At 39.7% G+C, this 25,557-nt stretch overlaps 1 protein-coding gene across 2 annotated transcripts in view; it reads left to right on the top strand.

Annotated features, from left to right (window-relative positions):
• Window positions 1-2,812: 2,812 nt before the first annotated feature.
• Window positions 2,813-25,557, top strand: part of itga9 (integrin, alpha 9) — a 73,167-nt gene continuing 50,422 nt past the window's right edge. The window contains exons 1-14 of one of the 2 annotated variants that reach the window (XM_061745759.1): window positions 2,813-3,261; window positions 3,629-3,756; window positions 8,277-8,383; window positions 10,923-11,046; window positions 12,236-12,303; window positions 17,248-17,377; window positions 17,476-17,561; window positions 17,654-17,716; window positions 18,934-19,071; window positions 19,516-19,621; window positions 22,245-22,339; window positions 24,178-24,268; window positions 24,591-24,636; window positions 24,758-24,912. In XM_061745759.1, coding sequence (XP_061601743.1) covers window positions 3,071-3,261; window positions 3,629-3,756; window positions 8,277-8,383; window positions 10,923-11,046; window positions 12,236-12,303; window positions 17,248-17,377; window positions 17,476-17,561; window positions 17,654-17,716; window positions 18,934-19,071; window positions 19,516-19,621; window positions 22,245-22,339; window positions 24,178-24,268; window positions 24,591-24,636; window positions 24,758-24,912 — 1,528 coding nt within the window. In that variant the 5' untranslated portion in view covers window positions 2,813-3,070. Of the gene's footprint in view, window positions 3,262-3,628; window positions 3,757-8,276; window positions 8,384-10,922; window positions 11,047-12,235; window positions 12,304-15,323; window positions 15,847-17,247; window positions 17,378-17,475; window positions 17,562-17,653; window positions 17,717-18,933; window positions 19,072-19,515; window positions 19,622-22,244; window positions 22,340-24,177; window positions 24,269-24,590; window positions 24,637-24,757; window positions 24,913-25,557 lie in introns of those variants that run through there. The other variant, XM_061745760.1, reaches the window with a different exon arrangement.

Raw genomic sequence — 25,557 nt, forward strand, 5'->3', positions numbered from 1 at the left:
CTAACTTTCAATTCTTAAGAAGCCCTTTCTCACTTTCCTTCAATCATAAATTTACTGGCATCAATAAAAGCATGTCGTACAAAAGACACATCCCATTAAAGGTTGAGGAACAGTTCAGCTCGAACCCAAATCTGCCAATGTGTTTTCCCACGGGAAGATATAAAACTTATCTTTTATCCATAATCTACCAGAGCCCTAATTTATACCTCCTGCAAACTTCCACATTACTGAAGTCAAAAGCAAATGTGCTGTGGGTTGTAAGCTTAAAGGAGACATTTGTTTTTCAAAGGTTGATTGACACAATTTAAGGTCTTTTTTTTTCTTTCTTTTTGGTTAAAATACAACTGTGATATAGTATAAAAAGCATTCTTTTGTTTAACCACATCTTGAACAGCTCTTTATCTTACCCTAAACTAAATGCTGCATGATAGACAAATGGGTGGAGATTTAACATGGGGAACATGGGTTTAATTCTGAGCTGGGTCTGTGAAAATGTGAATTATTCATTGAACTAGACATTTCCAGCGCTGGTGGCCTGAAACTAAGCGGCAAGGTTGTTTTATCTCAGAGTCTTTGAGTTGGTAGTCACTTGAAAACCCAAATATGTGTTCCCATGAACATTTTTTCCCCATGTGTTTCCTTTTATTCTCAAATTATCACAAACATGTATAAATTCAGCGCCTTACTTTCAAAATAACTTTTGAGTTTCACATGATACATTGTGTATATATATATGAATTAATCCATAGATATACTACACAACAGTCCCAAAACCAGACAAAGCTAGTGTCATTAATAACAGCTGAACGGATAAAAGTATATTTTTCCAGTCAATCCTTTGATCTTTCAGCGTTGATTTTCTTTAAACACTGCACCTTTTTAAATTGTTCACACTTTTTAAAACTCCTGCCTGTATTCCTAACAGATTTAGGAATGAGAAAAGTCAACAAACGTCTGTAAGGAGAAACTTATTAAAACCCTGAGCTCGCAGCTGTGAGCAGGGGCGTCAATTGGGTATGGCAAGGTATGGCAGCCGCCACACCTTGGCTTGGAAAATGTAAATGTTTGTTTTTTAAATACATTTATGGAATTACTCTGTGTCTATTTGTATTGATTATTCTATTACTTAATACATATAGAATAACTACAAATGCAAATCAGAGCCACATGATCGATTTCACTAGTTATTATACTGTACACTGCAAAAACTCAAAATCTTAACAAGAATATTTGTCTTATTTCTAGTTAAAATGTCTAATTTTTAGTCAAAAAAAATCTCATTACATTTAAGACAAGACTCAAAAACAACCATTTTCACCTGTTTCAAGTAGATTTTCACTGAAAATAAGTGGAAAAATCTGCCAGTGGAACAAGATTTTTTTGCTTGTAATGAGAAGATAAATCTTGTCCAACTGGCAGATTTTTCTACTTATTTCAAGTGAAAATTTAGTTGAAACAGGTGAAAATGGTCAAATAACAAGTTATTTTTCTGGTGATGACTCTTGTTTTAAGTGTAATGAGATTTTTTGACTAAAAATGAGACATTTTAACTAGAAATAAGACAAATATTCCTGGTAGGATTTTGAGTTTTTGCAGTGAGCGAGACTGGATTTGAAAAAGTTCCAATTTTCTTGACCACACAGATAAGCTACATCGCAGACTTCTGTGATGAGTATTTGCTGGACGTGTTGACAGTACTCGAGTTGAGGGGGGATGAGGGGGGGTGGCATCCCCCCTGAAATAAAAACGGTCCAAATCATCCCCCCTGTAAAACTGCCATCCTGCCTTTCCATCCCTTATGTCATTTCATCAATGAATGTGGTTTTACTGTTATTTCAACATTTAGAGTCATCACCAGAAAAATAACTTATTTGACAATTTTCACCTGTTTCAAGTACATTTTCACTTGAAATAAGTAGGGAAATCTGCCAGTGGGACAAGATTTATCTTCTTATTACAAGCAAAAAAATCTTGTTCCACTGGCAGATTTTTCTACTAATTTTAATTGAAAATCTACTTGAAACAGGTGAAAATTGTTTTTTTTCCAGTGATGAGTCTTGTTTTAAGTGTAATGAGATTTTTTTTTTTTTTTTTTTACTAAAATGAGACATTTTACTAGAAGTAAGACAAATATTCTTGTTAAGATTTTGAGTTTTTGCAGTGATCCATTTTACTTATCCTGTGAAGGACAGAGTCATATTGATAAGTTCAGAAAACCGTTCTTTATTGTTGTGTTTTGATGTATTTGATGTAAGCCCAGTGGATATTTAAAGCTTACAGAAGGCTGCATTTAACTGCTGCTATGTCATTCCTGCAGTATTTCTGCAGGTGTTTTGGTCACTGCTATTATTTGTAATATATTATATTATTTGCAATCAGCACAAATTATCTGTCCCCATATGATAAAATCCACCATCCCCCCCCTGATTTTCTTTTACAACTCGAGTACTGCGTGTTGATTGATACTCTAGTTCAGTTCTGTGACTTGTAACCTTGCCATACCTTAGCTTCCACTGAATTGACGCCACTGGCTGTGAGGGATCGCTGCCGCTAGGTGGCAGCAGGGAGTCAAAGCCCTAGGATGAAATGTGATGCTTTGCGCTGTTTGCGCCTCAAAAACCATCTCGTTTCTTCTGCGGACCGCGGTAATAACGCGCGTTCCGGTCCGGCCTTTCACATTAAAACCGCAACTTTCCAGCTGCGGTTGCAGCAACGTTGACCGCAAAACTCCTTGCTCTTATTTTGGGTTGAAAAAACTTCTCATTTCCAGGATATCTTCTTCTGATTTTGACGACAGAAAAAAACTGCCTGCATTTATCTCCTCCAGCTCAGGGAGCCGGAGACCTCAGCGTCCCCAGACTGACAGAATGGAGAGAAGCTGACGCATCTGTATTTACTGCTCCGACAATCTGCTCTTCTACATGCTCTCCTGGACCTGGACGAAATAGCTGCTTAGATAGTTTGTAAAAGTGTGACCACTGAAGAGCTGATATTTCCTTCTTATTGTTTTTCTTTCTTTTTTTCCCCTTTTTTTTCACTTTTGGACACTTCGGCTGCGTTATTACGCGCGATGCGCAAAGGGATGGGTCCTCCGCTGAGACACAGAACGGGACTACAACACATTTTTTATTACGTTTATCTCTCCATTTCAGTGGCTTCTTCTTATAATATTGACTTAGAACATCCTTTGGTGTTCCGTGGACCAAATTCTAGTTTCTTTGGCTACTCTGTGCTGGAGCATTATCATGACAACACACGCTGGTGAGTCTCATGTTCAACAGTTCCTTGGGATGTTAAGGCTGATTTATGGTTCCGCGGTACACCAACGCAGAGCTTACGGCGTACGGTACGCGGCGACGCGCGACCTATGGCGTAGGCTCTGCGTTGATTTAACGCAGAACCATAATTCAGGCTTTACTTTCTCACTATTATGCAACCAAATTGTGCTTTTTTGAAATGTCTCCTGTGAAGTCCAACCTAAATGCACGCCCAGGCAGCTTAAAATCACGTTTTTGTTCCCTTTTCCACTGGAAATTCCCTGTTGCCGGGAGGCTCTGTTTTAGTTCAAGTTTGTTGAGTTTGTTTGCTGCAGCAGTCCTGCCATTGTGTCCCGTGCTCGTGTCTGCAGGGTGATAGTGGGAGCCCCCCGAGCCAACTCCTCCTACAGCAGCTCCGTGCGCTCTCCCGGAGCCGTGTTCAAGTGTCGGGTTCACAGCAACCCGGAGCGCCGCTGCACAGAGATGGATCTGGGTCGAGGTCGGTCCCAGCACACAGTCCGCAGCATCAGCACAACCTCACACACACACACGCGTTTATTTGCTGCTGTCGCTGGGCAACGCACATACATTTGCAAAGGCTACAGATAAAATTCACTACCTGGTAGTTTTTTTTTTAGTTTTTTTTTTTTTTAGTTTATTTCGGTCATGACATCAGTGGCGTCAATTCAGTCGAAGCTAAGGTATGGCAAGGTTACGAGTCACAGAACTTAACTAGAGTATCAATCAACACGTCCAGCAAATATTCATCACAGAAGTCTGCTATGTTATGTAGCTGATCTGTGTGGTCAAGAAAATTGGAACTTTTTCCAAATGCAGTCTCACTCACTGCAAAAACTCAAAATCTTACCAGGAATATTTGTCTTATTTCTAGTTAAAATGTCTCATTTTTAGTCAAAAAATCTCATTACACTTAAAACAAGAGCCATCACCAGAAAAATAACTTATTTGACCATTTTCACCTGTTTCAAGTAAATTTTCACTTGAAATAAGTAGAAAAATCTGCCAGTGGGACAAGATTTATCTTTTTTAAGCAAAAAAAAATCTTGTTCCACTGGCAGATTTTTCCACCAAATCTACTTGAAACAGGTGAAAAGGGTTGTTTTTGAGTCTTGTCTTAAATGTAATGAGATTTTTTTTGACATTTTAACTAGAAATAAGACAAATATTCTTGTTAAGATTTTCAGTTTTTGCAGTGTATAATAACTAGTGAAATCAATCATGTTGTTCTGATTTGCATTTTTAGTAATTCTATATGTATTAAGTAATAGAATAATCAATACAAATAGACACAGAGTAATTCCATAAATGTATTTAAAAAACAAACATTTACATTTTCCCTTGAAGCCAAGGTGTGGCGGCTGCCATACCTTGCCATACCCAATTGACGCCCGTGCATGACATTACAAAAAAAGAATAAAAATAAGACAAACAGACAAGGAATCGAATACACTGTTCAATGAAAACATTACAAAAAAGTTTCCAATATACAAATAACATCTAGACCGAAAAAGGTGTAGGCTGAAGCAAAGCTTATTCATTGCCTACCTTCAAAAGGATTATTTAAAGTAATGAAATAAAAGCAAGAAGTAAGAGATAAGACTGCCAGTAAAACAAATTGCCTCCATGGGGATAACAAAGATTCCTCAAAAATAAGAAAGAAAAAAAAGGTGCAGTCTACATGTTTCCTTCATCCTTGAATAATCAAATCAAATCACCAATTAAATGAATACCCAAATCAACATAGCAAGCATCACCACTCATTACTTTGGTATAGAGAAAACATCCTTCTTTTCAATGTTTTTTTAAATAAGGTTAAGGTTCTACTTGATTTCAAATCCTTCTCCAACTTATTCCACACATCCACTGCTGCCACTGTAGCATCTCGGTTTGGTGTTGGTTCTGATTTTTGATTTCCTGTATATGCTCTCCCCTCTGAGGTTGTAATGGCTTTGTCTTAAATTAAATATGTTTTGGATACAGTCTGGCAGCATGTTCTTGTTGATTTTGAACATAATCTGTGCAGTTTTGAAGTCCACCAGTTCACTGAATTTGAATTGGTACTACAGTTCCCGCATATGCATGCTGTTATTTATTGTCCATCCTCTGCAAAAACTTCCCCTCCGGCCCCCAGCATCTGTTTTGATTTATCACAATGATTTAGCTTAACATTGCACCTAACAACCTTCAGGGTTCATTTTCTTTGTTTAACCCCAGAGCCTACAAGAAGGAGACAAGCAAAAAGACAGATGCTCAGGTTTCTGAGTCCAGAGGTTCATAAATATTTTTTATTAAAATTATTTATGCTTCTGATATATTCCAAGAATATGAAGCAAAAGAGGCGAGCTCGGGCCTCCCAGATGCCCCTCATGCTGTGTTCTTGTGGTCATTGAGGACAGGGTGCACACAAGGTTCAATATTGACTCTGTGCTCAATGTATTTCCCAAATGAAGCAAACAAACAAATATATTTAAAACAAAAACACATGTTCACATCATTTTGTCAAAGAGAAATAATTTACAATCTGTGGAAACGTTGAATCAGATGCCTTTGTGGATGTTATTAATATAAAAGTGTCTTTAATTAACTACCGTTCAAAATCTCCTTCCATTCTTGTTACTTTATCAAAGTTTAAATTAACATACATATGTTGGAATAATACACACATACACTGTAAAAATGAATAAATGAACACAACTTTTACAGCAATTTACTGCACCAGATTTTGAGTTTGGAAGTCAACTTATACATTTAAGTTTGAAGAAAACCTAATGTACTGTAGGAGCGCCAACTATCATTTGTTCAGTTGATTTATGTCATGACTTCATAAACCTTTAATTTTAAAGTTCACATGCTACAAATGGCAAACAACAAATACTGTCTATAGTCCAATTATCTACCTCTGAGATGAATAAAAACAGTAGGATTTGAGTTTAAACTACTGAGAAACACCAACTGTTCCAACTAAAGTTCAGTGTTTTATCTGCTGAACACTTGTTTCTCCTATTAGAGCTTATGGGGGTCTGTTGAAGCCTCTTTCAGTTGTCTTCAGGTGAAACTTTGGGTACACCCTGAAGAGGTCTCCATCACAGGGCCACAATACAGGGCAAAAAAAGAAACAACCAAAACGCTCACAATCACTCGTATGACAGAGAAAACCAGAGTACCTCAAGAAAACACAAGAGCATGCAAACTCAATGACCCCAGCAGGGATTCAAACAAGGAAAAGCCACCAATATAGCCCTTATGCCAACTACTTATCATTAAAAATGACAATAAAACTGTTCAAATGATATTTATTTTCTATTTAAGACAGCCTGGGTGAAACTGGCAAAACAACTTTACTCTCTTTTTGGAAGTAATCTTTTACTTGACATGATATGCTTGACGAGGTTAAAATGTGGCAGAAACTCCTGGAATCCCTCAGGAGACTCCGTTTAACCAAAATGAGCATGAGCAGTGAAGTTGGCCTGGCCTCTACAAGGGCTCAACTGCAGTCTTCGCAAAAATGGGCCTCAAGACCAATATTCAACAAGAAATGTAACAAAGTGGGTTGAAGCAGTTACTTTGGTGTAGGTAGTGCAAGAGCCAAATTAAAAATCACATTAAAGAAAGTCATTTTCAAAACCGCACAAAATTACAGAAAGTGAGCAACAAAATGACTCCAGTAGTCAGTATCTGGTGAGAGCTCCCTCAAGCACAGATTTAACTCATTTTAAGGGGACAGATGTTAGACATCATATTCATTAGATTTTCATTCTATTTGGGATTAAGAGAGCCAGGTCCCTGTACTTTTGTTTGTGTCACTGGAGGACAAATATGGATGTCATTAAAACTTGGAAAGAACAACACCACTAGGGAAGCCCTACACAGTGTTGCATGTGTAAGTCCGCCTTGACTGGTCCATGATTAAAGAGAAAATGGTTTCAGAACAGTTGAACATCTACTGATACAAATACACTGAGCTGCTTCAAAAATCTGCCTTTCTTTTGAACACAAATGCTTTTCATCATAAGATGTATATCGTAATTTTGCACTTATTGTTGTGCTTGATGCAGATCAAAGTTCTACATTTTAGTTCTTGATGTATAACTTTAAAGTAGGACTTCCTTTTTCCTGTAGTAGATAGGAAGCATCTTCTCACAGAGTTCTTATCTTTGTGAAAACTGTGAAGCCAAGTACATCAGCAAAGTTTAGCTCATTACAAACCTGTATTTGTGCATGTGAGATATGTTTGAGGTAACTTCAGAACTGTCTGCATAAATTAAATCAGCCAACTTCGACACTGAGCCGTGCATGTGTGCACGCACTTTCATAAAGTACTCGGCATAACCGAGTCTCATCCTGACAGCCTGTATCCATATAACCCCCCGGTTGACTCAGTGATTTGAAGATCAGGCTTCTGCGGGGGCCAGGATAAGAGCTGCGAGACTCCATGTGCTTCTGGTTGCTGAAGATAATTCCTTATGACTCTGGGTGGGTGTTTGAGGTCATTACCATGCTGTAGAATAAATATGGAACCAATCTGGTTTCTTTACGATCATGTTGCATGATGGATATGAATCTAAACACGTGAGAAGCCTGAAGCAGTTACATGGGACTCTACAGCACCTTGGTTATGAAAACAGTCACTGGATTTGGAGCTGTTTTTTCCTGATAAAGGAAAAAAATACGTGTATTTAATCTTAAAAATACCCAACAGTGAAATGGAAGTTAGAGTAATAACACTGATATTTATCTCAACATCTGTTATTTCTGTGCTCCACTAAGTGTTTTTATAGTTTTGTTGGCGTGAAGATGCTCGCTGGTCCAGGCAGATTTCTATCTGTATAAAACTGTTATTTTTGCCTGTAAACGCTGTAAAAATCCTCTGTACATTTAACAGAATTACACAAATTTAACTGAACTCTAAATGCTGACAACTGCTGGTAATCTGGAAGGTCCAAGACATCCTCCGTCCTGATTACACAATGTCTGCAAACTTCCCTCATTGTGTTTCAGGAAATAAGCCGAGAGAATCTTGTGGGAAGACGTGCCAAGGAGACAGGGATGATGAGTGGATGGGGGTCAGTCTGGCCCGCCAGGACAGAGCCAACGGCCAAATACTGGTGAGTTCATAGACTTCAGCAAATTGTTTAATACGTACCGTGTATGCTTGAAAAACCGACCGGATTATACTCATATCACTGTTCCAAAGGCATCGGCATATAGGCTACCGCACGGTTAAACCACAGATGGTCCCAACATTACTCCTTTGCTTTTGCAGGAAGGACACTCTTTTCATTTTGTCACATTCTTACAAAGTTTATACAAAAAAGAAAGAAAAGAAAAAAAGCTGAATTGAAATAGGTACTCTGAATGACTTTTTGCAGATGCAACATTGCTAAACTGCTGCGTGTTTACATATTTTTGTGAAGCATTTAGCTTGTGTGTGGAGCTGAAAGAGTCAAGAGGAATTGAGCACGTGAAAAGTAGGTGGTTTATTAAAATAAAGAGAGGAGTATGGTTCGAAAACATCAGAATGGCGCTAATCCCAGACGTGCTGGGCTAAGTGTTTGCGCAGAGATCAGAGGGCAGCTGGCAGAGTTTGTTTAGGCTTCAGCCCCGCTGTGGTGGTCCCGTCTAGGGGCACCCTTTCATTAAATATTAACCCCTGTCTCCTGTGGTGGCCAGTGAGTGATCTACTGGACTTTGCAGGACAGTTTGTTGACTTCTGGCTGGCTGGGCGACTCGAAATACTCATGATAGGTGTGAACATGTGTGAATATAAATACTGTACATATATATATTTGTATATAAATAGGGAAAACGGAAAAGGAAATCCTCCAGGCTGCAGAGAACTTATGATCTATATCTATCGTTGCTATTGCCTTTGTTTCCAACCCATTTTTTTATGTCCTAGTGGAATGTGCAGGCGTGATTCTGGAGCCAACGTGCTTAGCTTTACTTGTCAGTCGGTCTGTTAAAACATGAGTAGTTGTTGAACTTGTCCGTCCTGGGAATGTGAACGTCAGACTTGTGTAACAACAAACGTTTAGCTGCGCAGTTTTTGGCTGTTATGAGAGCGTGATGATGAAAAAAGGAGAAAGAAAAAAGTAGAGGTGGCTTTCCAAAGCCACATGTTCCTGTGCTTCTCCAAAGCACTGACGTTTTTTCTTTTCTTTTTTTTTCTTTTTAAATCTCATTTGAATGGACTCAGCAGAGGGAAGCGGCTGTTTGGCAGATGTGTGCAGTGGTGATTTCATCTCTGCCTTCAGTGAAGACCTTGTTTGTAACGGCTCGACTCTTTCAAATCGAACAGGACCGGGGCGGCGGCGCAGACTTCATCCTCTAACTGCCGATGCCCCGTTTGCCGCAGACGGTGTCAGCTGCTTTTTGAGCTCTATGTTTACATCAGCTGATTGGTCCTTTCTTTCTTTTTTTTAACGACTCTACCGAAGAGAGAAGATTGATGGTTCTTCTGCTGGACAAGCTTCCCTTTGAAACACAAAGGTTTCTCAACTTAGCATCATGTTCCCAGCCAGTCATCTGATGCTGTGTTTATGGCTGCAATCTGCTGCTCTTACATCCATTAAGAAAGGCTGTGTGTGTTGTGTGTCTATGGGGGGGGGGACTTTTGGAGAAAATTAAGTGGACTTTGTCTACACTGAGGCATGCAGAACCGTCCCCAGAGCCGGAGGAGCCCCACCACCAGTCCTCCCCCGGGGGACTAAATTGTTACCACTCACACATTCATGTGGCCTATTTTGCACAAACTTCAAAATCAGGCTCACACTGTTCTGTTTGCTTATCGATCTGTGGTACTTTTCAGTTTGGGAGAACAGCAGCAAAATATTGTTTTTAGAATTACCCAACGTCCGTTTGTGAAACATGCTCCCCGTTTCCATACAGATAGATAACGGAGTAGTTCTTTCTTTTCTTTCTTGTCATTTACCTCCGTTCGACTTCTTCCTGTTCTGCTTGAGCTCATGGCTTTGTAGGTTGTAGTTAGTTGTCTTAAATCATTAATTAAAGAAAAATAATAAACAAAACCATACATTTGCAGAATGGATAGCATAAAAGTACGTATTTCTGTGTTTACATCTTCCTAACTTAACATCATGCTGCTTTTTCTGTACTCCAGATGTGGGTGGTACACAGTTGTAACAGACTTTCAAAAGAGGCAGCGCCTCCAGAAGAGAGGGGTCGTTTGGAGGGCCATCTAAGTGGCTGTTTTGAACAAAACTGTAAAGACATGGATGAAAATGGGGCTTTGTACCATAAAGCTACGATATTTTGAGCAATAAAATATCTCAGTTAGACTTCAAGAAAGAGTATAAACATTTGAAATCACTGTGTATCCTTTTAGGACATGAGAGTTGATGTGAAGTTTTTTGCACTGAGCATTTAATGCTGCTCGACAAACCTCAATCTCAGGCTGCAGCTGAGACATTCACACCACAGACCATAGCTGTTACGGTTCGGTCAGGGTTATGGAAGGTCTTTAATTCCCCCCTCTCATTGACGATCATTTGACAGCCACAGAGACCCGCTGACTCCAGCGCAAAGCAGTCAAAGAAGGCCTGCCTGCAGTCTGAGGAGCTCGTGTGCACCGAGTGAGCATGTGAGCGAGCATGATTTCCACTCTGCTTTGTTTTGCTCTTGCAGGCCTGCGCTCACCGCTGGAAAAACGTGTTCTACGTTTCTGAACACATCCTCCCACATGGGTACTGCTCCATCATCCCCCCAACACTTCAAGGCAGGACAAAACCACTCATCCCTTGTTATCAAGGTACAGTAGATGCACCAGCTTTAGGATTTCTGTTCATTTTGAACCATTTTAACGGCGAATGTCACACTGATCTGCACCAAGCATTAAGTTTGGCATTCAAGGTTTAGTTGGTGACAAGGTTTGACCAACTCTTTGTGTGTAACACTTTGAAATTAAGCAGGGAAGGCTTTTGTGTGGACACGACTAATAAGCAGTTAAAGTGTCATTCTCCTAAAAGCTGCAGCGTAACCGGCACGGTTAAATCATTGACATATGTAAGATTTCCCAGGGTTCTTTATAATAGGTGTGAAGCTGTAGGTTAGTGTTTATATTTCACACACCTTTTATCATCTTGTCATCCCAGAGATCTTTCTTTGGATATTTTGGGGGGTCCAGACTCCAGGTTTGGTGTTTTTAATCAAAGTACACTTCATCACGGCACGTTATCTCAGCAACTAGCTCCATCCCGGCGAGGCCCGAGGTTCTGCATCCAGCCTGTAATTGGTGTTCTGGCAGGAGCGGTAGCAGCAGAGCTATGAAGCGCCATCGCTCTTCATCAAGCCCAACACAGCATCCATCTTTTGCACCATTTAAAAGGAAAATAATTTAACAGAAGAGTGCAATAATGATATGTTTTTTAAAGCAATGAGTTCCAAGAAATTAAGTTAATTTAAGGAAACATTGTCCTTTGAAGGTTGATGAACCACATTTTGTTATGATGGTTGTAAATCATGTCCATTTGTCGTGCAAGCTGTTTTCCTTCGCACATGTGGAACAGCACTGGAAAAAAAGTTCCATTTGAAAATAATCTTCTGCAGAAAAATCTGTCAAAGGAAGTAACACAAATATGTTCCTCGCATATTTTGGCGCGTTACTGGTGCGTTGCCACTTACACATACACGCTTTGCATGGACCCATATTAAAAGAGCATTTTGCATTGATCCAAACTTAATATTTTCAGTGCATTTTGCATAGATCCAAGCCTAATATTTTTGTAACCTAAGAGCACTATCCCCCCACCCTTCTCAAACGCTAAATCTTTTTGTTGAAAATGATGCTGCACCCCTTCTTTCAGTCTGCCTTCTGCCTCTGGACTCCTCTTGGATGGGACCGGGACTTTGACTAGCTCCATATGGAATGCAGGAAAAACTCCAGTAAACGCTGCCTCAAGCACACAGTGAAATAATTTGTGGTTTGTTTTTTCTTGCAGACTATAAGCAGAAGTATGGGGAAGAGCACGGCTCGTGCCAAGCCGGGATAGCGGGAGTTTTTTCGGAGGTCAGTAACAGTGTTTGTTCATCTTCATAACACATGTAATGTTTCTGTTTCTGTTCATCAGACACAGCTCTAGTTTTCCGTTGATATCTATAATCTCCTCTCAGGGTGCCATCTGTCAAAAGACTGTATGATTAATGAGTGATCATGTGACCAAAGTTTCAGATAACGATGTACATGTTTGATAAGAGCTCTCTCTGACTTAAAAGTTCCAATTTTCAACTCAACATAGATTTCTTAATGCCTTAATTCACTTAGTCCACAACATGTGTTCAAAGTTGAACTATGGTATCTCTCTAGGATGCTCAAGGATGGACGTGACCAGCTGTTACAGTAGGTTAGGGTGATACTGTTAAATCGTTGACGCTATGGTTTATTACAAACTATAACTGATGCGCTGGTTTTAATTTTCTTTTCTGATTCCAAAGTTTTATTTCTTTATAGGGTTTTACTTGCAAATAGGATACTGGTTTTGTCTGTTCTCAATTATCTTAATACTATAATACTCGTTGTAAGCAGTTCATGCAGGGGTGCATCTCTAGTATCATTCTTGAGTGACAGACTGTACTCAGCAGTTTCACTCCAAGTACTCGGCAGTGCTGGGGAACGTAATGTTGTTACATGACACAATTACGCCACTGTATGTGCGGTATGTGGACTCTTCTTCTGAATATAGCGTCTCCTCCAATAAACACGGACGTGTGTCCAACAACAAGCCCTTTAATGCCATCTAAAAGCGAGGCCAGACTAAGGCGCCATGTCTTCTGAACATGAGCGATTTCGCCTGCAGTCGCATCGCTCTCCCTATTTTGATGCACGGAGGCGTATACGTCAACATTTCGGCCACATTCATGTTTCAGCTTTATTATTTTGATGTAATGGATCAATACAGAATACAGAAATTCAAATTCAACAAGAAAGGCACAGAAAAATAACAAACATTTAATATCATGGAAATATCTGACCCGGGATAAATAAATCAACTATTGTATATATTGTATATATGTTAATAAGTGCCACATTTGTTTATTTACTGTTGCTATTTTTTAAATCTGGGTACAGTAAGCGAAATAACCGGAGTCAAATTCCTTGTCGGGCATGCTCAAACTTGGCCAATAAAGCTGATTCTGATTCTGATTCTAAATAAAATAGCTCAAACGTGTACCATAACTGTGACCAACCATGAATAATCTCCCTCGCAAATGATAGTTTTGAGCACAAACAACCTCCTCCACCCTCCTCTGCATTCATCCCCTCACTGTTCTGGCAGGGAGGCGGTGAAGGATCACAGGACCACTTTTCCTGCTACAGCCAGGAAAAGTTCCGGGTTCTACTTGGATGATATGATTGGGTCAGAGTTGTGACTTTTAACAGATACAGTACGTGATACTTGAGATCATGTTAAGTATTTTTGAATGAGTCTGACCTTTTTCAAATAGTTATTGAGAAGGACTTCCAACAAAAACTAATTTCTAAGTAGTAAAAAAAAAAAGCCTTGTTTCAAGAAAATTAGAAGACTATTTTAGCCTATTTTGCTAGTTTTTGTAAGAATTCTAGTCAAGAAAAATCTTCTTACCTCACTGGCAGAGATTATTTTGCTTAGAATAAGATTATTTCTTTTAGATTTAGGAGTCTTAAGCATATTTCTAGAGGGGCCATTTTTACAGTAGGAAACCTGTTCACATGGGCTTGATTACTGGTCGCAGGTATGCTCCCCGTTACGTGACGGAAAGTGGGTAAAGAACTGTTGAATTCATTGTAAGAGTCCAGTTTAACTCTCTCACACACAAGCAAAACAACACAAATACATTGTACAATCCTAACACTGCCAACACTGGGAATGATCATTTTTTTCCAGTGGAAATATTGTGTGGTATTCTTTCTTCCTGCAGATGTGTGTTGTCCGCTCATAATGGCCATTCTGGTTCAGACATGAATGGATGATATTTTTATAAGTTCCCACTTTCATTTGATTTATGCAACATGTTTTCTTGGTTTTTGATCATCAAAAGGCTTCCCCTGTTAACTTGTGACTGCAAAGAAATCCCCTAAGCTTGCCATTACAATCAAATTGGGCTTTAAACGGAAGAGGGCCTTAAAGAGACAGAAGCTAAATCAGCTTGTTTGATGAACTCAGGGGCTACATAAAAGGCCTACTGTAAAAACATTTTTTGAATCATGCAAAAACTATTCAAGTGGAGTTTCAGATTAAAAACAGAGTTGGAAACTGGCACAACACCGTAGGTCCCCCTATAATCATAGCTTCTTTGCATTTTTAGTTTACATAACAGAGGACGCCATCAGTCTGTATTATCTTCCATACTGTGTGTTTTTTCTTCTCAGTAGACTCACTTTTTCACTTGCATGTGTGATTACAGTTAACACTACCACATGCTTAATGTTTCGAAAGCTCTTTTTTCCTCCTTTCTCTTTGTTGACTTTGACTCCGGGATTCTGAGAATAGTTAGCAGAGACGTTCTGGATGGGGAACTGTCAGGGATCTTTTCACAGCTGTCTAAGATGCCAAATTATGTGGAAAATCCAAATTCTGTAGTCAGAAATACATGCGTATTTATATCAAAGCCACCGGCGCTCTGCTGATTAGCTGCTGATAAGTGTTAGCTTATGTTTCCATCAGCGGATGCGGTAGGAAAGGCTGCGGCCGGCTCATGTGACCTCTGGTGTGCCTCCACAAGATAAAATATTTAAGAAAGCAAAGGTTTCCCTTTTTTCTATAGCTTAACTGCACTACTGTTTGTTTTTCTTTCTTGTTACACAGTGACATCATCTTTGTTAGCATGGTGCCTTTTTGTAATCATTGGATGTCCAGAACATGTTTGTCCATCAAATGATGTCCAAAGCTGAGAGGAAGGGAAAGTAGATTTAGCTTGTAAAAGCATTTTACCTAAAAGGATACAGGGGTGCTTTTTTGGAAAGGATTTAAATTTGAAAAACGTGTTTAAACATTTTGTTTTCAAAGCTTCTCTTGCACAGCCTGTCTCTATATATGTTTGATTATAACTAACTCAAATGTGTCCTCTTTGCTTGTAAATTAAATGATTTAATTCATGAGGGAAATAATGTTAGGAATCCTTAGCACTACATATACTCTTGTAAGTTTTTCATTTGGGTACTAAATCTTTCATGTGTTTGTTTTAGTGCGGCATTAAATAACCTCTGGCTCACAGCTGTACTTGGCTTCCTACTGCAGTGTGACATCACTTTTTTTGTTTAACCTTTTCAAGCAAAGATTAGTTAAAAAATAATAGAATTACAAAGGATCAGCGAGAGGGTTTGAAGCTTCACTAAAGCAAAGATCATGAAAGTGTTAGGTTCCACCGTCAAGCCAAAGACACATCATCAAATCAACCTTTTCCTCCTCGGATGGAGGATGTCACAGTTCAAGCATTTGAACAGCCCCCCTTGGAAGAATGTGAGGAATTTCAAGAAAAGATGTCCAACTGTTATCCTTGCCTGAACCCGGCTCCGAACGCCTGGTGGTGCCCAGATGTTTGACGCCACGGCACAGGCAGGCCGTGCTGCTGAGTAAGGTGCTGACTGTGTCAGGTTTGTTTGTACGGAGGAAGAGTTCCAGTGGTGAATCATCGTGAGCAGGGAGGCAGCACTTTTTGTGCTCTTGTCCCCTGACATGAATGTGAGCAACTCATTTTACAGCTTTCAGTTTCGGTTCGGCTCTGAATTCCTCCTCACATCAAAGGAGGCTGTCAGCTAACGTGCCATCTGGCTGTGTGTTAAAGAGCAGATAGCACAAACCAGTCTGCGGCCATCGGTTAACCAGACATCCACACAGCGGTGCCACCCCCCCCAGTCTCAGCTGCAAGTCCTTTTAGTGCAGATAGCAGGGTCACAATGACGGTCACATTTATCTACATCAGAGGTGGACAGAGTACTCGACCCCAGTACTTGAGTAAGAGTACAAATACTACTGGTCAAAATGTACTCCGTTACAAGTAAAAGTAGCTCAGTCAAAATATTACTCGAGTAAGAGTAGAAAAGTACTTGCTTTTAAAGGTAATTAAGTATCCAAAAGTAAATGCTTTTAAATTTACTTTAATTAAAAGTAAGAGTAAGAGTGAATTTCTTATTTTCCACATCAGTAAATTACTATATTTTTTCTAAATTAATTTAAGGATCTTTTAACTCTTGTTTCTGAGAATTCGATGTTGAGTTGTTGAAAGCAGAGAGGTAGTTCTGCTTCGGCAGACACAATAAACATTTGAAAATAAATGTCTGTGGTTTGTCTGTGCCCTCGTTTTTTACTCGGTCAAACTCAAACATTGAGTTAGGATACGGCCAAGGATTTTGTGAAAGTCCCTGCTCCGAGTCCGGCTCATTATCAGACTCAGACGACTCAGCGGATTGTCTTTCTTCTCCTCACGCAGGCGTAGACGTTGTTGCGGCTCTGTCTTGACTTGTTGCAGCTCTGTCTTGACTTGTTACGGCTCTGTCTTGACTTGTTGCGGCTCTGTCTTGACTTGTTGCAGCTCTGTCTTGACTTGTTGCAGCTCTGTCTTGACTTGTTACGGCTCTGTCTTGACAAACGCAGGCTACTTTGGCGGTATCGTTTTGAGGAGGCTTGACGTATTTCCGCTTTACGTACATCCCAGTGGAGAGCGTGCACTGTGATAGGTCTCCTCCTTTGACTAAAACAGCTTGTGTCCAATAGGATTTTAGGGAAGAAGAAAAAAGAGCAGACCTGAAAGTAATGAGTACTTTTCAGCCTTCCTAGAAATTTACTCGAGTAAAAGTAAAAATATTTGTCTTGGAAATGTATTCAAGTAAGAGTAATAAGTACCAAAGAAATCTAATACTCAAGTAAAGTACAAATCCTCTGGATATGTACTTAAGTACAGTACTCAAGTAAATTTACTCCGTTACTGTCCACCACTGATCTACATGAATGTTGGGGGCGGGGTTCATCCTCAGGAGCTGGTGGTGATGGGAGCACCGGGGTCGTACTACTGGACTGGAACCATCAAAGTGTACAATCTGACCTCCGACACCTTCTACAACCTGAACAAAGACAACATTGATTCCCACAGATACAGCTACCTTGGTAAGAGCCGCCAAACTACTGAGAATATGATGCGCGCAGATAAGTCGACAGTAACTCTGTACAAAGAAGCTGTATCTGATCCTTGTCTGTGTCTCCAGGTTACGCGGTGACTGCTGGCCACTTCTCCTCTCCAAATGTAATAGACATAGCTGCAGGAGCACCTCAGCACAACGGCGCTGGAAAAGTAGGGACTTTCTCTTTGGTTGGATGCAGACCTGCAGAATTAAAGTCTTCTAGTACTGCTTGTTGGAGTGATTCTGTTTGTCTCCTTCACAGGTTTACATTTTCAAAATTGATGGCACCTCTTTGGTGAAGAGTTTTCAAGCCTCAGGGAAAAGGGTACGAGCTCATAAAATGTTGTTCTCTTTTATCAAAAACCATGCATATATACATATACAATATAACATATACATATACGCACACACACTAGGCATGGGCGATATTTTACCGTTCACGATAAACCGTCAAAAAAATTCCCCACGGTAAGAATTTGTCATCTCACGGTAAAAACGATAAATTGAGGAAATGAGCCTGAAAGAAACAAAGAAAGAAAGAAAGAAAGAAATGAGAAATGAGCCTGAAAGAAAGAAAGAAAGAAAGAAAGAAAGAAAGAAAGAAAGAAAGAAAGAAAGAAAGAAAGAAAGAAAGAAAGAAAGAAAGAAAGAAAGAAAGAAAGAAAGAAAGAAAGAAAGAAAGAAAGAAAGAAAGAAAGAAATGAGCATGAAAGAAAGAAAGAAGAAAGAAATGAGTCTGAAGGAAAGAAAGAAAGAAATGAGCATGAAAGAAAGAAAGAAGAAAGAAATGAGTCTGAAAGAAAGAAAGAAGAAAGAAATGAGTCTGAAAGAAAGAAAGAAAGAAAGAAAGAAAGAAAGAAAGAAAGAAAGAAAGAAAGAAAGAAAGAAAGAAAGAAAGAAAGAAAGAAAGAAAGAAATGAGCCTGAAAGAAAGAAATATTCCCGTTGATGACACTTTTTGTATTGGTATTTTTTTTTATCGTTATTGGGTTAAATGCCAGAAATTATCGTGATACATTTTTTTGTCCATACCGCCCATCCCTAACACACACACACACATATATATTAATATATATATATATATATATATATATATATATATATATATATATATATATATATATATATATATATATATATATATATATATATATATATATATATATATATATATATATATACATACATCTGTTAATCTAAGGAAAAATGTAATAGATTGCAGATACGTTGCTCTAATCGTTTGTTGCTAGAACCACATTGTTTATGTCTGTGTTAGTGTTTTAGACAGCAGCAGCGATTTAAACAGGGAGCACGCTTGCCTCAAACCAAAACCAGGGAGGCAGCTAATGCTCTTCATACAAAATACATTAGGAAAACCCTCAGTTGTTCAAAGACACGCTTTTTTTGTAAATATTTGTTTAATGCTTGAAGAGATTCAAAAGTAGAAATAGCTCCATTGAAAACGTGATTTGTGCATTTATGGTATAAACCGAGGAACTGCCTGTGATCTGACCCATTGCTCTGTGGCTCGACTTGGTTCCAGATGGGCTCTTACTTTGGCTCCTCATTGTGTGCAGTTGATCTAAACCAGGACGGCCTGTCGGACCTGCTGGTGGGGGCACCCATGCACAGCCAGCTTCGGGATGAAGGCCAGGTGTCTGTGTACCTCAGCAAAGGCAATGTGAGTGGGATAAGTGGCTCAGTGGGAACACCATACTGTCACTTGTAGTTTTATTTTACAGTATGTCTTTTCTCTCCCTTATATCATCACACGTGTTCATTTCAGTGCCATCGTTCACGTTTTATTTGTCACTGGCCATGTTCATCGTCAAGAAACCAGACTAAAACAGTGGACCGTTGTGCGATTCTGCTGCATGATGATTTAAGAGCAGAGCCTCTGTTTTTAACATTTTTTATTCAAGAGTTATTACCGGCGAGGCGACTGTCTGCTGGCTCAAACCTTTGGATGAAAGACAAATATCTGCAGCCGTTGCCATGAAATTTTTATCAAATATATGCAGCAATAATTTCACGCAAGCAGGATTGTGTAGGAGATTTGGTTTTTATTCTGCTGTCTCTTCTCTTAAACCCTTCGCCTGCCTGATTGTGTGTTGTGATTTGCCAGGGAGTGATGGAGGAGGATGCCGTCTTGACTGGTGACAACGCTTTCAATGCACACTTTGGAGAGTGCATTACAGCAATCGGAGATATTGATGATGATGGTTATCAAGGTAAGAACTGACAGCATGCAGGTGTACTATCGATTACCTGTCTTTTGGTCCGTGAATTTTAGTGTCTTTATATCTTTGGGGGCAAAAAGGGACAAAAATTTACATTTCTTTATATCTTGGAAATATATAAGTGTCTAAAGTGAGTCTGGCGTTTGCACAAACACAGATTTACAGGATTCTGTCACATTACAGACCCATATTAAAGAAGAACGTGTCCTTATATCTTTTTACCTACTTTTACACGATGATGCAATGGCTGTATCCCTGAAGTAAGTTCTACAAAGCTTTAAAAATATAGACTAGAAAGGAATGGACAACGCATCAGTCATGTGACCCATAAGTTTCCTGATGAGCAGTGTTGAAGCCTATTTTTCCTCCAACAGAAACACGCCCACCTTATGTCTGTCAAAGTTATCTGTGGCTACCAGCTCAGTCAGTCCAAGCTGCAGGAGGTGCAGAGCTTGTGGTGGACATTTACGATGGAATATCTCTTCATAGATGTTTTTTATTTGGCAAAAGCAGGAATAACGGCTGGGTTTAGCTGATGCAGGGTATAAACTGCTGAATACTTTGCTTAGCTACATAGCATGACGATGACAGATGAGGCTGTGATGATGGCTGAACCATCTGTTACTCCAAAGGCTGTGCCTCATATTAAAAAAATACATTTATTGGTTTATATATATCAATGCAGAAGTTAGACGTTTCTTTAAAACCCATTTCAAAAAATGCACACCCAACAGGAAATGGGGCGGAGTCAAATCAAGTGGCTGACTCCGCTTCATCAAACTAGCAAATGCAGTATAAAGGTGTGGAGAAAAAAGACTCAGTATCCCTGTGATCACACACATTTTATCAATACATAAGGATGTATGAACTTTCGGAAGAAAAAAGTATAACATTTCTCCTTTGAATGAAAAAGTAACAATTATTCATGGAACAAAATGCATCTCACACATATCTCCTCTAACATCCAAAGTGGTTGTTTCATATGTGTATATTTTTGGCTTATAGTGTCATCAAAGAGAGAGTCTCACATCCTGTATGTTTTGTTTCAGTCAGAGGTGTCAAAAGTATTCACATTCATTACTCAGGTAGAAGTATAGATACTAGAGTTTAAAAATACTGTAGAAGTTGAAGTATCATCTCAAGTTTTTTACTCGAGTAAAAGTATAAAAGTACTGGTTTCAAAACTACTTAAAATATAAAAGTAAAAGTAATGTAAGGGGGAAAAAAGCCATTAAGGACAAACGCCATTGAAAATGAATGCATCTTAGTATAATGCAAATATATTAAAGAAGCATATATGTGTACTATTGAGCATTAACATGTGTTTCAGAGAGCAGGAGATATGATGACTAGTTTCCTATAAGTATTGTAATGGTGCAAAAAGTCAAACTTCAGAGGCATGTTATCATTTATCCTAACCTTTATTGGAATGTACATCCAAGTTTAGTTGCAGGAATCTGAGGGAACGGATGTAAGAACAAAACTGGACAAGAACATCTGAAACAACCACAACCAAATTCACTCTATCCGGATGGAGCAATTTAACTGGATAGTTTTTTTTAAAGGCCGAAATGAAATAGAGTAACGAAGCTGTTTTTAAAATGTAAGGAGTAAAAAGTACAGATAATTGGGTGAAAATGTAAGGAGTAAAAGTAAAAAGTCGTCTGAAAAATAATTACTCCAGTGAAGTATAGATAACCAAAACTTCTACTTAAGTAAGGTAACGAAGTATTTGTACTTTGTTACTTGACAACTCTGGTTTCAGTTAGGCTGAAATTGTAGATGAAGTCCCCTACGTTGCATGAATTGTCATCAAAACTCAAACTCAAAGTACACGGCCACACTCAGAGACGTATGTTTCCGCCGTCTGTTTTCCTGGCTTGTGTTGGTTTTGAGGTCTCTGCTTGGCGTTCATCTCACGCTCACGGCTGGAAGCTGCTGCCTGGTTTCATCTCCGTCAGAGACACGCCTCAGGCCTTGCTGCCTTGCTGCCTTGCTGCCTTGCTGCCTTGCTGCCTGGCACAGCATCTGCGTGTGAGTGCAGAAAGATGGCAGCTGGGAAGCATAACTCATCCCGTAACTCATCACTCTTGGAGTGAGGAAAGAGCCAGATGCACTTGCTGACTGACTGAAGGTTATTTATGACGGGACAGCTACCATTTAATTTGAGACTGCTACTGTAGACACACAAATTTGGTCACTCTGACAACCCTTCTTAAATTCTTTCTCTACGTCATAAATCAACTATTGTGTAATACAGAAAAAAATCATTGTAATGTTTTTACTTTGTATGCTTCACTACACAGGATGGAAGTGTTTTGGTTTAAAATAGGAAGTTTATATATGGACTTTCTGTTAAAATTAGCTGAGAACGTGTTTCAGGGCTCTTGCAAGACTTTATAGTCGTGTTTCCACTTTCTCAGAGGTTGTACAAGTTTTATGGCCTCTAACAGCACTTAATTGTCAATTATGAATCTTACTTTCAGTGCTTGTTTCCCAGGCGCTTGCCAGCTGAAAGTAAACAGAGGGTTAATGAAAACATGTACAGCTTCACAAACACATTTATGTGGCAGCTAGTCACAGAAACATTGTTTGTCCTTATTTGTCTCCTTAGACGTCGCCATAGGAGCCCCTAAAGAGGACGAATACGCAGGAGCCGTCTATATCTACCACGGGGACGCCGCAGGAATTACACAAAAATACTCCATGGTAACAGATTTTTATGATGTGGTCCGACATTAGGGTTGTAAAATTTCAAGAATTTAAAAAGTTAAAAATCGTTTCATGGGGATTAAAGAGAATCACTGGGGATTTATGAGAGGAACCTGGAAATGTGGACGAACTGCAGGTTTTCAATACCGGGACCATGGAAGCCACATTTGAGTCCAATGACTACATCCAGCTAAGTGAGGTTCAGTGATGTATCCATGTCATTAAACTTTTTGCCAGCAAATATAAAATGTGTTCATACAGCACTTAGATAGCCAATAAATCAGATTTTCTAAATGGGCGCTACGGCTACACCCAACTTCACGTCTTTGGTCTGGCCCTCTTACATCCTGCTTCGTCTAATAGCTCTCACCTGGGAGTAAAAAGCTGCTCCGAGCTTTAACAGAGATCATGATGGGGGGTGAAGGGTAGCTATAAGTGTTTATCTGTGAGCTAGTGTTTAAACACTTTATTTTTTTACTACTACTACTACTACTCTTTTTGTAATAGTCGATAAAATGTACACTTTTTTTTTCTTTCTCAAATCTCAATATGTTCAAACCATTTCCCATCTTAATGTCCCACAAAATCTTTTCAGTAATATACCATAACTTTTTTCGCCTCTATGCAACATCAACACTTTTAAAAATCGATTTCACATGTATTAGTGTCTTCATGAGGCATGCTCAATGTTGTGGAAAAAGCACGTGGCTGCATTTGATTGCGTGTCCAGAGCTGAGTGAAGAGCTTTATAAGCAGAGGTGTGTAGAGTAGCCAAAAATTGTACTCAAGTAAAAGTACTGTTACTTCAGAATAATATGACTCAAGTAGAAGTAAAAAGTAGTCATCCAAATAATTACTTGAGTAAAAGTAAAAAAGTACTTGTTGAAAAAACTAGCCGCCGGCATAGGGTACGCGGCGACGCGCAACGTACGGTGTGCGTCGCCGCGTACCCTACGCCGTAGGCTCTCCATTGGTGTAACGCGGAACCATAAATCAGCCTTCAATAAATGCGCCCCTCTCTTTCTGAGAGAGAGAGATTGACGCGTACGCGGAGGGGATAAAACAAAAGTAACGAGCTCAATGTAGCTTAATGTAGCGGAGTAAGAGTACAGTTTCTTCTTCACAAATCTACTCAAGTAAAAGTAAAAAGTATAGTGATTCAAAACTACTCCTAAAAGTACAACATTTCCCAAAACTTACTCAAATAAATGTAACGGAGTACATGTAACTCGTTACTACCCACCTCTGTTTATAAGCATCTACATGAATGTACGGTAGACAGTGGGCTTTCTGGAGTTTCTATCAAAAATAATACAGTAGTTCATCTCAACTACGTCATATTGTGCATCCATCTATTCTCTAAATCACTTCATGTGTGTCAGGGTCACAGTAGCAATAAAAGGTTCCCCAGCCTTAAGATTAAAGACCAGACACAACAAGGTCACCCTCTCTTGAAGTTTAGGATCTTCTCCTGAGGGATGAGTCTCGGCGCATTTGGGACATAAAGTTTCCCTGATTCTCACTGGTCCTGGGATGGCTTCACATTTACACCTGGTAAGCCGTTCTGCTACAGGGAGATGCCCAGGAGGCAAAGTAGCTGCTTCACAAACAACCTCATATGGCTCCTCTTAGGGGAGAGGGAGTAGTAGGCGCGCTCTGAACTCCCATCAGCCACTTCTGGCTGGATCCTGTCCTTTCAGTCTTTTCCCAACAGTTCAAAACCACAGATATGTGAACTTTTGTGATCATTTATCTCTAAAGAACATATGCATATCAAAAACAAATAACTCACTTTGCTCGTTTAGTTATTTAAAGACTGGCATCATTTGTTCCAGAAACTGTCTGGGCGCAGCGTAAACCCTGGTCTGCAGATGTTTGGCCAGTCCATATCTGGCAATGTGGACATGGATGACAATGGATACGCAGGTAAAGTTATACCAGGTTTTTCTATCCGTGAAATTAAAATATAAACCGTCAAATGGCCAGAGATTAGATTATTGAATATTTCATTTTCACTCTTGTGGTTAAAGCTTCTCATTCTTCGCCAACAGCAGAGTTTCAGACTCGTGATGGCTGCATCTTGTTTACTGCATTCCACAGCTGACAGCCAGACTTAGCCTGCATGACAGTTTCAAGACATGTGTGCATTGTTTAGGCTCTGTAGGTGTAAAGACTGCTGACAGCAAATGTTGCATTAAGGTCACATCGTATTTATGGATCTACATATCAATCCTGTCTTCTGCTGCAGATCTCACTATCGGGGCGTTCATGTCAGACAGCGTGGTGCTGCTGAGGTGAGTGATACGCTAATCCTGGGGGACAATGTGCTATTTGTGAGAAGCAGTGTAGCATTTAGTCATTTTAATGTTCAGTCTCAGCCACACTGTGTCTCCGTGTTGATTCGTTTGATTGTAGGTCCCGGCCGGTCATTACTGTGGACGTCTCCATCTTCCTACCCGTCTCCATCAACATCTCGGTGCCTCAGTGCCACGAGAGCCACCAGAACCTGAACTGCTTCAACGCCACTGTTTGCTTGCGTTTCAGAGGGAAACAGCTGCCGGGACAAATAGGTAACAAACCCTGACGAGTCAAAGTGTCATCTCAGTTTTACAGATGTTTACAGGTGTTAAAAATCAGTTACTCACTGTCCATCTCCTGCTTGTTGTAAGATGTAGATGGTTTAATCTGATAATAATTTATAACCCTTGTACTGTCTTTGGGTCAAAATGACCTAATTCTCCTGTTCCTTCTTTCCTCCTGCTCTCTCCTTCCTTCTTCCTTCCTCTTTTCTCCCTTCCTCCCTTCCTTCCTTCCTTCCTTCCTTCCTTCCTCTTCCTTCCTTCCTTCCTTCCTTCCTTCCTTCCTTCCTTCCTTCCTTCCTTCCTTCCTTCCTTCCTTCCTTCCTTCCTTCCTTCCTTCCTTCCTTCCTTCCTTCCTTCCTTCCTTCCTTCCTTCCTTCCTTCCTTCATTTCTTCCTTCCTTCCTTCCTTCCTTCCTTCCTTCCTTCCTTCCTTCCTTCCTTCCTTCCTTCCTTCTTTTCTCCCTTCCTTCTTTCCTTGTCTTCTCCCTTCCTTCTCCCTTCCTTCCTTTCTTCCTTCTTTTTTTCCCTTCCTTCCTTCTTTCCTCCTGCTCTCTCCTTCCTTCTTCCCTTCCTCTTTTCTCCCTTCCTTCCTTCCTTCCTTCCTTCCTTCCTTCCTTCCTTCCTTCCTTCCTTC

Source organism: Cololabis saira, chromosome 17 (assembly GCF_033807715.1).
Source record: "Cololabis saira isolate AMF1-May2022 chromosome 17, fColSai1.1, whole genome shotgun sequence".
Classification (NCBI taxonomy): domain Eukaryota; kingdom Metazoa; phylum Chordata; class Actinopteri; order Beloniformes; family Belonidae; genus Cololabis; species Cololabis saira.